Here is a 15,803-nt window from a genome sequence, read left to right as displayed (position 1 = left end):
GTCTGAATATTGCACATCAGCAACCTTAAGGGCAGCAACATGAATCTTCACATTCTGCCCTATGAAAACTAATAATAAATGCACACACATACACACTGATTACTAAATAGCTTGGTTTAAGAAGAAATAGGACATGATGTTTTTTCCTGCCTTTCTCTACAGATATGCCAGCTCATGAGAATACATCCATATAAATGCTCTTACCGGTAAGAACTGATCAGTTCTGAACTCAAAGTCATCAACAGGTAAAAAGCCATTAAGGAAAATAATACTCATTGCACAAGACTACAGTAAGCTAGTATTTTATGAATACATAACAATTATAATGTGAAAATGTTGGTAGTAAGTTTAAAGCTGCTTATTTTCCAGTAACATCTAATTTAGAATTAATCAAGTTTCTATGTTAGTAAAAGGATATTTAACTTCAGTGTTGTAGCAGTTTCGATACGAACCTAAAAGACAAAATATGCATAACACTTATGTCGATTAAACATTATCCTGATTATCAACATAGTATCTAAAAATATCAAACCAGTTATTTTAGTAATTGAATTGTTCTTTGTGTTCTGTCATCCTCTAAGAAATTTGGTTACGGAATCACAGAACCATAGAATCCTAGAATCATTTAGGTTGGAAAAGACCTCAGAGATCATCACGTCCAACCATTAACCTAGCATTGCCAAGTCTACTGACCACTGACCATGTCCCTAAGCACTACTTCTACCTGTCTTTTGAATACCTCCATGGATGGTGAAACAACTATTTCCCCGGGCAGCCTTTTCCAATGCCTCACAACCCTTTCAGTGAAGAAATTTTTCCAAGTATCCAAGTTAAACCTCCTCTGGAACAACTTGAGGCCATTTCCTCTTGTCCTATCGCTTGCTGCATGGGAGAACAGACTGACCCCCACCTTGCTACAACCTCCTTTGAGGTAGTTGAAGAGAGCCATAGGGTCTCCAGATCCTCCTTTTCTCCAGGCTAAATAATCCCAGCTCTCTGAGCTGCTCCCCATAAGACTTATTCTCTAGACCCTTCACCAGCTTTGTTGCTCTTCTTTGGGCACACTCCAGCACCTTGATGTCCTTTCTGTAGTCAGGTGCCCAAAACTGAACACAGTATTTATTTGAGGTGCAGCCTCACCAGAGGCCAAGTTCAGGGAAGCAATCACTTCCCTAGTCCTGTTGGCCACACTATTTCTGATAAAGAAATTTGGTTAGTTCAACTCAAGACATGTTTTTGTTTGCTTTAATTTTAGTATCCTTTACAGTTAGTTTGGCATTGCCTGGAGAAACCACCTGGAAAAACTACTCAAGAAAAACCTTCACAAACGTCAAGAAAGAATTAAGCAAGATCTTTCTATCACAAGCATGTGAAAGAAACTTTCACAACAGTGAAGGAGTTTAATTTGAGATTATCTCATATCTTGCTGTCACCCAAAAAGCAAATAAATCAAACTCAAAAGGTAGCATGTTCTTCCCTGGTAGATATCGGGAAAGCACTAACTACGAAGTCATAACATTGGCAGGGAAATCCATCCTGTTTTTGCTAAAGCTGTCTGGAATCACGGAAGTAACTGTTAGATTGCCAGTTAGTAATATTTAACAAACTAGCTAGGTTTTGACAGTCTCGTTTGTTTTTTCGTTTTGTTTGTTGGGTAGATGCTAGGTCTGTTCAAAATAAAAAACACTAATACAGCTTCTCAACTTAACTTCACCTGCTGGTAAACTGAAATTGTTGATTGAAACCACAGAGTTGTGCTCAGATTAGCAACCAATGACATTTATCACAATCTGTCAGCAGACAATAGCTATGTTGATGCTTAAATAATATTGTATACCAGATAGACTGTATCACAGAATATTCTTGTTTTATCTATACAAAGTGTTCCTGAGTTAATAAGTGATCTATCTCAAGATTCCTCACAACTTTGTTACAAAAACAGATGGTTGCTCTTGCCATTCATTTTCCCAGATTCATCACCTAGTGGACATCTTAAAGGTTGGTTTCGTGCCTGTGAACTTGTTTTCCACTATATCCACAGACTCCCTCAAAACTTCCCAACAGATTATTTTCTGCACAACACAACAGACTTTGAAGTGTGATGTTATTGAGTTTCCAAGGTTTATATAAGGTACAGTATGCATGTTTCACCTGTGTTTATAGAAAATGTGTAACCCAAAATATTTCTTATATTTACCACTAGGTCTTGGTCTTGAAGCAAGTTACGAATTGCCTCATACAACATAGGCCTCAAGTCTGATTTGAATTTAACTGAAATCCACTGTCCAATCAGCCAGATTACTCGTCGACGTATTGGTTTATACCTTTAAAAGAGGGGAAAAAATATCATACTCATTCATTCATTATGCTTGCTGTTCTAAATTACTTTGATGAAAAAGAAATCTAACAATCAATACAAAAACAATATTCTGCAAGACAAGTATTAAAAAATTTTGTCAAGATCACCTTTCCAGAAATTTAATGTAGAATTTTTTTTTTCCAAATCAAAATTCTTCACCAGAAGGCTTGGGAAACAAATTCATGTCTGAAAACAAACAAACTACCAAAAAAAACCACACAACTCTTCCTAAATGAATCTTGAAGATGTCAGAAACACAGTTTATTTTGCGCATAACACAGCAATAACTACTGCAAGCTCCTGCCTCCACAGGAATTTCATCCCAGGATATCACAAATGCCAACCAAATGGTATGATTAGGTGTCTTTCTTACTATAAATACAACTATATCACCTGTGGAAGATTTTTTGTCAGTTTTTGCTTATGATATATGGGTAGACTGCATACATATACCACCATAAATATGCCAAAATCAGAATATGCTGCCAATACCACGGCAGCTTTACAGATTGGTGTTGGGGCAGCATTACAGCAAAGGAATAATCATATATACAGGATCTCTAATTTTTTCCCATTTTTCTGACATTTAGCATAACCATTACAGTACTTGGCCACTGGCAGATAACAGAATGAATTTGTGATATTAAAAAAAAAGAGACTAATGAGGAAAATAAAAAAAATAAAGCATCGGGGACACAGTTAAAGTAAATAATTAGAAAAGAAGTATACTGTAATGACAAGTACTTAACTTTCTTAAGGTTAGCAGGATCTTCCACTGTACATGAAATTTAACTGTATTTGTAAAAAAATGTTTATAACTACCATTTACAAATAAAAAAGTCAAATAGCAGCTCTTTATGGAAAGTCATTTACAACTTATACCAGCTCTTAAGGGCATTAGCATACAAATTAGTTCATATTTCATTTCACCAGACTCAACTGTTATCTGAATTTCAAATAGAGAAGAAAAAATAGCTAGTTGTTTCAAAGGACATTAGGGTCACTACCACTGACTTTGAAGAGCACAGTAAGACATATTCTGAGTCAAAGGGTGATTTGGAATTCACCTAATGAGGATAGCAGTAGAAAAGGATTTAGCGTTCTTCCCCCAAGGGAAGGGTGACAGCCTGAGGAAATAGGAGGAACACTGTCTTCCTAGTCAGAGTTGTCCATCTCTACTCTGAGGTACCAAAAAATATCTGTCAAAATACCTTAAGAGAGACACTAAAGACAGGTACTCACATGAAGGCCAGCCAAGTGAAGAGGACTTTGGTGGGATGCAAAACCCTTGGCAGACAAACTATGGAACACTCTTCACACAGAACCAGACTGTAATCATTCACACTTTTTAAACATAATTCAAATTTGCCCTTACTTCCCTATTTTATTGCTGGCCAAACTAACTGAAGAGTGCTACAGAAGGCTTGTACTAGTACCGAAGAACAAGTCACCATCTTGGCCAAGCTACAGTTTCACAGAAATCACTTCCACAGATTTCAGGGCTTTGCTGCCTAAAGGGTTCTGGGAAGTCAAGAGGCCTACGTAATTTCCTTCAAATAAGAAAATGTGGCTGTCCTGAGAAAGTTTAGTGAAGTCAAAGAGCTTCAAGAGGACAGAGTGATAGTATCTTTACAGATCGTGGGAAGTAGCCACCACACTAACAAACATTAACAAAATATAAGTTTCACAAACATTGTCACATCTGTGACTGTTTACCTATTCATATTTCATGCCTCTGTTCGTTTAGTGGATGTGTTTTAAATAACAAGCATTTCTCAGTTCTGCAATTATCAGATCTTCTACCTTACCAGATCTGTATCAATAATTCATGTTTCAATAAGGAATACATACCAAACCAAGGTGTTTACCTGTTATGAGAAACCTGCAGTTCTGCTAGTAGCTGGTTTTTAAACCACTGATCAAAATCCACACTATCAAATAGCTCATAAGCAGCCAGTCCAACCGCATTATACACTGGGGAAAACAATAAAGTCATGCTTATTGTTTGGTTTAATGTTTTATTTTTAATTCTAAATAATCACACTAATTTAAGACTAAAAACACTTTTGCTAGTGTAAGTGCAACAAACAAAAGCAATGCATATAACTTAAATAGAACTTAAACACTCCTGAAAACGGTTAAAAGCAATAAGAACAACGAAGATCTCATTCTAATATCAAGAGTGGTTTAATTAGAGGCCCCAGACAATTCTTTTGCCAAAAAATATCCCTATCTATAAAATAGATAGAATATAGCCATGACAGCATTGCAATTCATTTACTTGCAGAGAGGGAAAAATAGGACAGTAAAGGACATTGTCTAAGGGCTTGTTAAAAAGCTGAAAAAAATACCATATATTTACACGAGTATCTCTAAAAGTTAACACTGACATCGAGCGCAAGGAAAAATAGGACTTAGATCCTACTTTCCAAATGTCTTAAAAAATACATCTTGCATATGCTTCATATAATGTTTAAGAAGTCAAGCACATACACAATAGCAGCTCTGTTCCTTCAAAGGTAAAGTAAAATTTAATTTACCAGCATCTTTAATCAGTATAGCACTGGTATCTTCCATGTTCGTAGTTCCTACAAGACAAAAAGTTAAAGAAAAAAGCATAACTAAAACAAAGAATGCAAGCAAGATGCTTTCTTAAACAAAGAGCTTACACTTCAACTAACTATGCTCTAAATTAGGACTACATCACTATTTTTACTTACAATTCAGTGTTTAAGCTTTGATACCTTTTTCAGTGAGTATACTGAAATCTAATCTGCTTTCACAACCTTTTTTTTTTGACTTGCTTCCTCAGATCAGAATTACATTTCATGACAATATGCAAGTCAGAAATTGCATTTTAATGAGCAGATTGAAGACCATGTGGTAGACATTGTAAACAGTTACTACCCTGACTTAGTTCTGATATACTTTATATGTTTATGCATGTGTGCTTAGAATGCCAAAGTAAAAATTTTCTCAAGTCTTGAAAATTAATGAACTCTTAATACCATCTTGTACTTTAAGTCTCAAATTGAAAATATCCATAAATTGGTACTTGGGGTCTTCAGAGAAAAAAAAGTATGAGTATCTGATAGCATAAAAGTAGTATCTTCCATAATTCTTGGAAAACAAAATAACTTAACCCTTCTATAAGAAATCTTCTGCTATTCCCAGTATCAAAGCATAGCAAACCATCCAGAAACTTATGTATACTAAGAGGTTCTGGATGTGAAGTCAGAAATAAACATTCATTTTCTGAGCATGGTTTCTATTTAATAGGATGTACTCAGCCATTCCGGTTAAGTTCAAATACAAAACATTATAGTAAGTCACATACGATGCAACCTGGAGAAACAAAACCTAAGCCAAAATGATAGAGAAAAAGTGCCAGTTACTACTTGTTATCTTCTATGGCCACTGTAAACTTCAGCTTGGGAGCAAAAAAAGAATAACTTCTCAGCCTGCAAAGGCTTCTGTTTCATACAGAAAAAGACTAAGATTTTAAGACTAAGTAGATTGTACAGAGCTGGAAAGTCCTCTAGACCCTCCAAAACAACAGCATAACTTGAGCTTTCTATTTAAATGTTTTTTTTTTTCCCCCCTGATTCTTGCATAGACATGGCAAAATCAACATAAACTGTCTTGCAACATTTGAATAGAAAGTTCCCAGTGAAAACCAATCTACAGACTTCATTAAACTTCACCATTCTCAAGAAAGCCTGGAACCTCACAGAAGCAGAAATGCTTCTATCTTTGTCAGTCATCTAAAAGTCACATTGAAAAGGAAAGAATCCTTAGGATTTCCTCTTCCTACATACACATTGTATTTTTTATGGCAAGTTTAAAAATGTTAATGTATTAACAAATTCTTTCAAATAGAATACAAAATGAATGTGCTATGTAGCACTAGCTATCACAAGGTAAATTTGTTTAATATTTGATAAAAGTTGATAAAACAGTTTATAAAAAACAAAAAACACTACATTTTACAGTTCCTGTATGTTTCAAACAACTTACCTTGCAGACTGTGAACCATTTCTAAAAGCACAGGGGTAAGAGTCTGATTGTACTCATGGAAAATATCAATAAAAAGAACTTCTGTACACGGCTGAAAATTTAAAACAAAAAAAAACTTTCAGAATCAAGACAATGGCAATTAAAGTGTATTTTTTGCTGTATTTTTTTAAGTGCCGAATACCTTACACCGAAAGCCATAATTTAAATTGTAATCTTCTGTAGACAAATTAGTTTTATATGAAATACCATTTCATATTATACAGTATATAATATGAAACAATATTAGCGAGCTCTGTGGTACAAGACTGCATCTGTGGAGTGCCACAGATAACTCAGAAGCTAGTGACCACACTGTAGGTATTTCACAGTTTCCTTTTGGATTAGTTCAGTCATTTGGACTGAATGCAGAGCTATACTTGCATTTTGGAACACATTAGATATTCAATGTTATTTTAGTTTTAATCTGAACGTAACCCAGCGAATATGCTTTGAGATCTTGCAAAGCAAAGCACAGCATGGATAATTGGGAGATTCACTCCAAAAGAACAGTTTTGATCTGATCTGAAAGGTACAGATGCATCTGAAACTTCATTCATCATGTATACTAAAAAAGTCATTAGTGATAACATCAGTTATCAGTTTAAAGAAGAGAATTTCTCTTCAATAACCACCAGATCCTACACAATACAAAATGCTGAAGCAAACTCCTTTTCCTCCGTTCTAGAATATGAAGCGCATAGTTTCCAATAAATTTCAGAAAGTTTAACCATTGATAAACAAATGAAGTTCATTTACATTAATTTGAATGAAATTTCTCTAACTAAAGATTTTTTTCTGAAAAACATGAGCTTATCTTTTTACCACCTATCATCTCTCCTGGTTACAAGACTATTAAGAAGTGCATGCAGAGATGTACAATGTTTTATTTCAAAGTGAAATACTTACTCTGAGACTGTACTTCCAAGAATCTCCTCCTGTCTCTTCTACAGCTGTTATTTCACAAAGAAAAGGAGAAAGCATTATTTCAACTATGGTTCAAACAAAGTTTAGTATTTAAATGTGAGTATCACGGACAACGGAGAAAGCTCTCACATTATGGAAAACACAGACATACACTCCCTCTGGAGGTTTAACAAGACTGCAAAAAGTAAACCAATATTGTAGGAGGTATATATATTATACCCGTATCTAAATAAATTGTGGCCAACTATACAAGTTTCTTACTGAAGCCTTCTGGGTCCTCTTCCCACATTGTTAATTCTTCCTCTGTCAGCAGAAAATAGTGAGTGACTAATCTCCTACATATCTCCATTAGTGTTGGATATGTGAAAAATGCCGTCTTTATTTTATGTGCTTCAAGAGTTTCAGGACTGCTATCTGAAATGAAACGCATAAAATTTCAGATTACAATTAAATAGTGAGGAAATTCTTCAGTATACGTGTGGTGAGGCCCTGGCACAGGCTGCCCAGAGAAGCTGTGGATGCCCCATCCCTGGAGGTGCTCAAGGCCAGGCTGGATGGGACTTTGGGCAACCTGGTCCGGTGGGAGGCATCCATGGCAGGGGGTTGGAATTAGATGATCTTTAAGGTCCCTTCAAACCCAAACCATTCTGTGATTCTATAATTTAATTTTAGTAGAGTTCTCAAACACTATAATTAGATGGCCTTTCAGTCAATAGTGATTCACAAAATATTTACCAAGTTTTACAGCTACTACTTAAGTGAAAAACACTGTTTTACTGTTGTTTTATATATATATATATATACACACACATACATACACACACACACATATCACATTACTGAAGAAATTAATTTAAAAACACAGAATTCAAAGAAAGTTTCATTTATATCTATTCAAAAAGTTTATCCAAATATAATCTTAAAAACAACTAGGATGACATTGTTAGTTTGTTTTTGTTTTAAGGAATTAACAGTGGTTATAGAAAGTAGCAATAAAAACAAATACTGCATGCTATACAACCAACACAAACACTGTATATGTTTGGCAAATCCATGTCCATATATATCAACACTTTAACCATCAATACAAGAATTACCTGTATAGAGACAGAGGCATATATTACTAAGTTTTGATGCATTAAGTGCTTCAAAAGTACGACTCGAGTTCACTAACAACTCGCAAAATTTTTTTCACAAAATATAAAAATATATTTAGTAAATAGAAGCAGTACCTTCAATATATTTTGATGGCTTATAAGCATAATTTTTTACAATCATCTTGATGAGATTCATGCACTGTACAATAAAGCGCTCAAATACAACTCCTTCACCAGCCTCTGTGAAAACATAGCTTACAGCGAACTCCAATGACCTCTGAATTAAAGATGTAAATGAAAAAGGATGTTGATCCAGGAAGTCCAAAAGCTAGAAATTAAGCAAGTAGAAGAGCAAAAAAATCAATTTTTTGTGCAAGTCTTACATTAAATGCTTTCATAAAACTATTTACATAAAATTATAGAAAATAAAATTGAAAGGAGGAAATTAGGAAAAGATCAGTATCAATGCTTAATGAAGCACTAGTTTCTCCACTAAATTATTGATTCACATTCAAAATTATCTTTTGTTAAAAGTTTAAGGAACAATACCTGTTTTCAACTTGACCAACTTGATAGCAACACAATATGTAAAACACATCCACTACAATTAAAGCCGTCAACATTTTAGCACATTGCTTTCCACATGTACTTCTAGAGCAGCATTTATATTTCATGTTGTTTAAAAACAAATTCCAGCCTCCAACTGGGTAACTACTAAGGAGAGGCAACCCTCCGTATTTTCACTGGACCATAAACATACAGCAAATTATTGCCAATTTCCAGACATCCTATACTGTATCACGAAAAGCAATTCCAATGTACACAGACCATAAGGAAAAATATTTAAATTGATCACTACAGATACTTGCTACCTGTTCATAAGACATACCAGATGCTACTGACATTCTCATCATTAAACACACGGGACATAAGAAAGATAGGAGGTGCAAGGGTAAGATGTTTTAATTCTTTTTTCCCCACACACCCCACACTGCAGAACAAGCACTTGCTTCTTCACCGTAGTTCTTCTAACTCGTGATCTAGAATGTGCTTACAACTTCCTGATCTCTACTACTTGGAAAAACACCTAAAGCTAAATTCTTGCATCTTAGTTTCTATAGATGGTAGATTATCTATGAATAAAGTGTATTTTCTCTCCAGATCTATGAAGAAAAAAAAAAGATGTGCCCCCATACTCTGCTTATTAGTTCAAAAGAAGACTTATTAGTTCAGAAGAAGAAGTACTATGATAAAGACTAAGAATGTTGGGTAGAGTACCTTCAGTTCAATTTGCTGATAGCTACATGTGCCTCCCACCTATTATAATTATGCTGAACATTTAAATTAGAACCATTGTCCCAAAATATAATTTGCAAACAATGGGAAGTCATTAGGTTTTATACCTATTAAAGGCAGAGCAAATGTCAATGCTAAAATTACCTTCTGATAACACAATTAATGGTTGCACAGAATTAGCTGAAAACTCAAAATGTACTATATAATACAAAAGTCAAAGACTGTAAAAGTGAGAAAGAGAAGGGTTATTTTTGTTAATTTTCTTTCAGTAAATCCGAACTGGCCAGAGATTCAATAGAACTAACAGTGCCTGAGAAATAGCAATCTAAGTATATACAGAAGTACTTAACTGGATGAAAAACCTCATGATTTCTAATAAAGACCATGATTTTTTATTTTTTAAACAAAAGACTAGTTAATAATTTACTTATAGAATGCCATTCTATTTGCATTAAGGAAATTGATTCTTTGCTCCTGTGATTTATGTCAGCATGAATATACAAATACATTTCTGAAAAAAATAAAATAAAATAAAGGCTATTTTATAGCAAAGAAGTTCCAAGTTGCAGTACCTTCTTTTTCTTTAAAAGATCTGAAACCTACTGGTTTTAAGGAACATACATATTGGGGACTGGGGACTGCACTGCTCAAATCTATTCAGTAACTGTATGGAGAATTTACTTACCACTTTAGTGAACAGAATTATAGTCTTTTCTAGACGATCTCTGCATACGTTTTCTGCTCTTATACTTCTACCTGGTAAATCAGATATTTAACAACTATCATTTTTTCAGACTCCCCTTTTCTTTCTGGATAACTAAATCTTAAAAAGTTAATACTGGTGAACAACTTGTTTTATCTGCAGTTCAGGGGTTATAGCAGCCAGAAAAAAAAGTTCTACGGCAGAATAAATTCAAAGTCATAAATTGAAGGTAATGAGTATTGCAAAAAAATAATCTTTAACCATTTCTCTCAGCTGCAGTGAAAGTCACTATAACTGATCTGAATAAAACAGTCGGGACATCATTACACACCACTCAACCATAGAAGACAGTCAAAATAATGCAAGCAAAACGCTAGCATAGATTAGCAAAATGCTAGCAAGAGCGTACTGAAAAGCTTAAAATGGCCTCATAAGAAAACTATGGTATATCCTTATTACGTATGTATGTATGTGCTTTACTAGAAAACCCATCATAAAAAAAAAAAGGTTATGGACACCGGAAAACAGTCTGAATTCAGAAAACAAAGATAAAGTTTTTATAAGAAAATAGAAAAAATAAAGACAGCCATACTGACAGCATACAAGCAAAGAAGATGATATAACTGAAGTAGATTCTAGTTTCATTATAGTTAGTGGTGCGTGCTTTTGAAAAACAGCTTACTGATAAGGACTACAGGCCAGTCAGTCTCACCTCTGTGCCAGGCAACAACATGGAACACATTCTCCTGCAAACCATGCTCAGGCACATGGAAAATAAGGAGGTGACTGGTGATATCTACCGTGGCTTCACTAAGGGCACGTCATGCCTGAGAAATCTGGTCTTCTATGACGGGGTTACAGAACTGGTAGACAGGGGAAGAGCAACTGACATCATCTATCTGGACTTGTGCAAAGCATTTGGCACTGTCCCACACAATATTCTTGTCTCTAAATTGGAGACATGGATTTGACAGATGGACCACTAGGTGACTAAGTCTTAGATGGTTGCACTCAAACGGCTGCAGTCAATGGCTCACTGTCCAAGCAGAGATCAGTAATGAGTAGTGTTACTCAGGGGTCAGTATTGGGACCAGCACTATTTAACATCTTTGTCAGTGACACAGACAGTGAGAATGAGTGCACCCTCACCAAGTTTGCCGATGACACCAAGCTGTGTGGTGCAGTCAGCACACTGGAGGGAAGGGATGCCATCCAGAGGCACATGGACAGGCTTCAGAGGTGGGCCTGCGCAAACCTCAAGAAATTCAACGTGGCCAAATGTAAGGTCCTGCATCTGGGCCAGGGCAATCCTAAGCACAAATACACACTGGGTGGACAACGGATTGACAGCAACCCTGAGAAGAAGGACCTAGGGGGTTTTGCTGGACAAGAAGCTTGACATAAGCTGGTAACCTGCGCTTGCAGCCCAGAAAGCCAACCGTATCCTGGGTTGCATCAAAAGAAGCATGGCCAGCAGGATAAGGGAGGTGATTCTGGACCTCTGCTCTGCTCTCGTGAGACCCTACCATGAGCACTCCAGAGCTCCCAGCACAAGGACATGGAGCTGTTGGATCAAGTCCAGAGGAGGGCCATGAGGATGAACAGAGGGCTGGAGCACCCCTCCTGTGAGGACAGGCTGAGGGAGTTAGGGTCGTTCAGCTTGAAGAAGAGAAGGCTCCAAGGAGACCTTATAGCAGACTTCCAGTGCCTGAAGGGGGCCTACAGGAAAGTTGAGGAGGGACCCTTTGTCAGGGAGTGAGTGGAGTGATAGGACAAGGGGGAATGGCTCTAAGAAGGTAGCTTTAGATTTGATATTAGGAAGAAATTCTTTATTCAGAGGGTGGTGAAGCACTGGCACAGGTTGCCCAGAGAAGGTGTGGATGCCCCATCCCTGCAAGTGTTCAAGGATAGGCTGGATGGGGCTTTGAGCAACCTGGTCCGGAGGGAGGTGTCCCTGCCCATGGCAGCGGGGTGGAATTAGATGATCTTTAAGGTCCCTTCCAACCCAAACCATTCTGTGATTCTATAGAAACCAAAATGTCAATAGTAAGCTTCAGCTCATTTCTTACCATAGGACATTTGAATCCTATGACAACTGTCAAGCATCAAGATGGGATTGCCTTAAAAGTCATTCAATTTATGCCAGAAGACTATCTAGCCAAAAATGAAAGAAGGGGCAGAAAGAGCATGATTACAGCACAGCAGAATGGGCAGTTGCATGCAGAGAAGACTGTATTATAGAAGACCAAAAAAAAAAAATATTTTGGCATTGCACAGAGTGGAAGTTTCAGTAAACTTTCCTATAAACAAGGTTCAGAGTCCAAATCAGCACTTCTCACCTAAGTACAAGTTCCCAAGTCAACTACTTTCATTTGTATCGAAAAATTATTTCTATTCAGCTCAGATGTCAAACACTGGAAAGAAATTTGTTGAATCCTAAAAGAGTGGCCTGACAAGCTTCAAATTAAGGAATGGTTTGCACTATGGGTGAATTAAATGAATGAATGGCTTTGCACACCTACTGCAAGTGAGGAGAGCAGTGTGTTGAGATGCAATTCCACTGAGCATTTTTTTTACCTGCTTCAGGTAACTTCCCTACAAAAGCAGTAACACTTGCCAGTTATGCTTATACTTCTGTTGACTGTGTTAACCCGTGGTTGTCTGCCTAAGACTACTATTCTGCCAGGCATAAAGTACATATAGCTGAATGTGGTAATTATTTTCCGTTTGACAGTTACCAAAATATATAGCAGACTCAAGGAAATATGAAAAACAAAAAGAAAATTCAAGATGATGTGTATTTCTGTGGTATCTACATATTTGAATATGCATACTTTGTCACTCCATGGCTTAAGACACTTTTCTCCCCAAAATAGGCAATATAACATCAGGTATGATTTTGGTGGGGTTTTAGTCTTTTAATACAAAAGCAAAAACAATGTTATTTAAGTCTTTCCTGTGCAGTCTCAGCACCGCTTAAAATAACTCTGCATTTATATAAAAAGATTTTGATAGAACTGTATTACTCTCTCATCCAATTTCTAATATTTAACCAACACAAGGAAAGATTAAGATACTTACTACACTCCAGAAATTGTTTTAGCCGTTCAAACACTGCATGTAGAAAACCCTGAAAAATATAAGAGTATGTGTGTCTAAAGATTAAGTTCATTTTGCACTGTATTATGAAAAGAAAGAGGAGTCAAACATAATGTTAACAGCTCAGACATCACAGGATCACTTTTAAGTAAGTAATTAATTTTAATGGACAAGCAATTTCACCATGAAACAAGTAATTAGCTAGCTAGCATACTGCATAGAAGATCTTTGTTAGCACCACACAAATAGCACAATATCTCCAATAGAAACAGGAGTCTGTAAATACAGACTTACGCTTTACAATCTTTCCTTTTGAACTCAGCATATAATATGGCAGGTATAACTGTTCTCTACTTCACAGTTTAGGATGAAGCTGTTAGGTACCCAACTTTTTCAGCAAAGTAAAAAGTGTTTGGGTGTGAAGGAGAGATTTGGGTTTCATTTTGTTGTTGTTTTTGCCCTAGATGGGCTGCATACCGCAGGCTTTCATCTCATAATCAGAAAAATTCTATCATGGATAAATACATCATTACATTCATCGTTAAATGAAAACATCCTTTCAAATGATGGGGGAAGAGTACACATGGAATCTACCAGTAGAGAGAGAGATGCTACTATCACATGACACAAACTGGATGGACACTTTTTAAGGTTTGTTTTTTCCTTTCCCCAAAGACATCTTGCCATTGATGTCACAGTGTCTAGGATCTACCTAGGGTCTGATGATCCTTAACTTTGAGGGGGCAACTTTGAGAGAATATTACTTGAATTTCCTTTACAAAACGAAAATGTGTCTTTCAGCCATCTTTAAACATTGCTGTAACACCTGAAATATTGACAAAAGATTTTTAAATTAGAAACAAATACATATTACTTACCATCACCTCTGCACTTCGATGAGGTTCTACAAATCCATGGACTGTTAGTTTACGAAGCACTAGGAAAAAAGAAGTTACTTGTGTAGATATTTCTCATGTTCAGATTTCAGACCATGATTAGTTGCTGTGCATTTCTTCCAATTTCCAGATTTAAAAAATACATTAATTTTGGGCCTTCGGATACCTCAACCATAACTAACATGAATATAATCTCTTGAAATAATTTAAAATTCTGTACATTACGTGAAAACCAATGAAAAGAACACCAAGAATTACTGAATTGTAAAGAATTCTGCAAACACTGTAAATATTCACCCTCTGTAGGGGGGGTTCTGTAAATGAAAAGGGCCAAGCTAGGATGCATATGCCATCTTTTTAATTTTCTCAGGTTTGTTACTGCCAGTAACCCAAAGAAGCCATACGCCACAACTTCTGAACTAATTCAGGACTGATATCAACCACACTGCAGGCACCACACAAAAATATTTTAATTCCTCAATGCAGCAAAGTACAGTAAGAATATGCGATCATTCCACCATTAAGTACCTGAGCAGCAACCTAAAATCTAAACTGACCGATAAAGCTACCTCTTAACTGACCATGAGATGAACTTAACAAAACAAATTCACAGCTCAGATTCTTCAGTTAAGCACCTAAAATAAGACAGACAGATGCAAGTCTACACTACAACACACACAAAAATGTGTCCTGTCATGCCTTCCACTTTCCCACCTCCAAGACTTAAGACTCCTTACCACATGCATATCAGAATGGTGCGTTCTGAGGAACAAAGGTACTTTCTTCCCCTTCCGAGTGCACCATTCTTATTCTGCTTTGCTAAAGGCACAGGTAAAAAGAAGCCAAGACTACTGGCTTTCCCAACAGGCATGGCTTTATCAGATGTTAGGACTCTTTACCAGAGAACTGTTTATCATCTGGTGTAAAGAAACTTATTTCATTACTTGTATTAAATAATTATTCTGTATTATTACCTTTCAGTGATAACAAGGTTCTTTCTAAGGAATTTGTAGCGGCAGCTTCATCCCCTCTACAAGCTTGTTGTAGGAACGTATCTGTATGATGATTCCACAAGGAACACGCAAAGCTATAAATACCAGATGCAAGCTGCAAAAGATCAACAATATTTGATTTCCTGAATGTATTAAAATATATTCATAAATTTTAAATGGCAGTTGAGACTATTATATTACTTAATCCATCTTCTTGTATAATATAAGCAACAGTGTTTCACTCATTCCTTCGTTGTACTAAGTTGTACTGACTCAAAACTATTTTCCAGAAAAATTTCTTGTCTTAATTTGAGTATGTTATGATAGACTCATCTGCTTCCCTGACTACTTGTTCTATGACTATCGCTTTAAAGCTAACTA

The 15,803-nt window shown here is 36.1% G+C and overlaps 1 protein-coding gene across 7 annotated transcripts in view; it reads right to left on the bottom strand.

Annotated features, from left to right (window-relative positions):
- Positions 1 to 15,803, bottom strand: part of IPO11 (importin 11) — a 110,876-nt gene that overhangs the window by 61,305 nt on the left and 33,768 nt on the right. For all 7 annotated transcript variants that reach the window (XM_080574115.1, XM_080574116.1, XM_080574113.1 and 4 more), the window contains 13 exons: positions 15,405 to 15,537; positions 14,413 to 14,471; positions 13,517 to 13,565; positions 10,418 to 10,488; positions 8,572 to 8,764; positions 7,601 to 7,753; positions 7,322 to 7,365; positions 6,377 to 6,467; positions 4,900 to 4,947; positions 4,228 to 4,333; positions 2,198 to 2,324; positions 419 to 452; positions 205 to 245 (listed from right to left, as the gene is read on the bottom strand). In XM_080574115.1, coding sequence (XP_080430241.1) covers positions 205 to 245; positions 419 to 452; positions 2,198 to 2,324; positions 4,228 to 4,333; positions 4,900 to 4,947; positions 6,377 to 6,467; positions 7,322 to 7,365; positions 7,601 to 7,753; positions 8,572 to 8,764; positions 10,418 to 10,488; positions 13,517 to 13,565; positions 14,413 to 14,471; positions 15,405 to 15,537 — 1,149 coding nt within the window. The remainder of the gene's footprint in view (positions 1 to 204; positions 246 to 418; positions 453 to 2,197; positions 2,325 to 4,227; positions 4,334 to 4,899; positions 4,948 to 6,376; positions 6,468 to 7,321; positions 7,366 to 7,600; positions 7,754 to 8,571; positions 8,765 to 10,417; positions 10,489 to 13,516; positions 13,566 to 14,412; positions 14,472 to 15,404; positions 15,538 to 15,803) is intronic.

Source organism: Anser brachyrhynchus, assembly GCF_964034855.1.
Source record: "Anser brachyrhynchus genome assembly, chromosome: Z".
In the NCBI taxonomy this organism is placed as follows: Eukaryota; Metazoa; Chordata; class Aves; order Anseriformes; family Anatidae; genus Anser; species Anser brachyrhynchus.
Note: the sequence above shows the minus strand (reverse complement) of the source record. Positions and strands in the feature narration are given on the sequence as shown.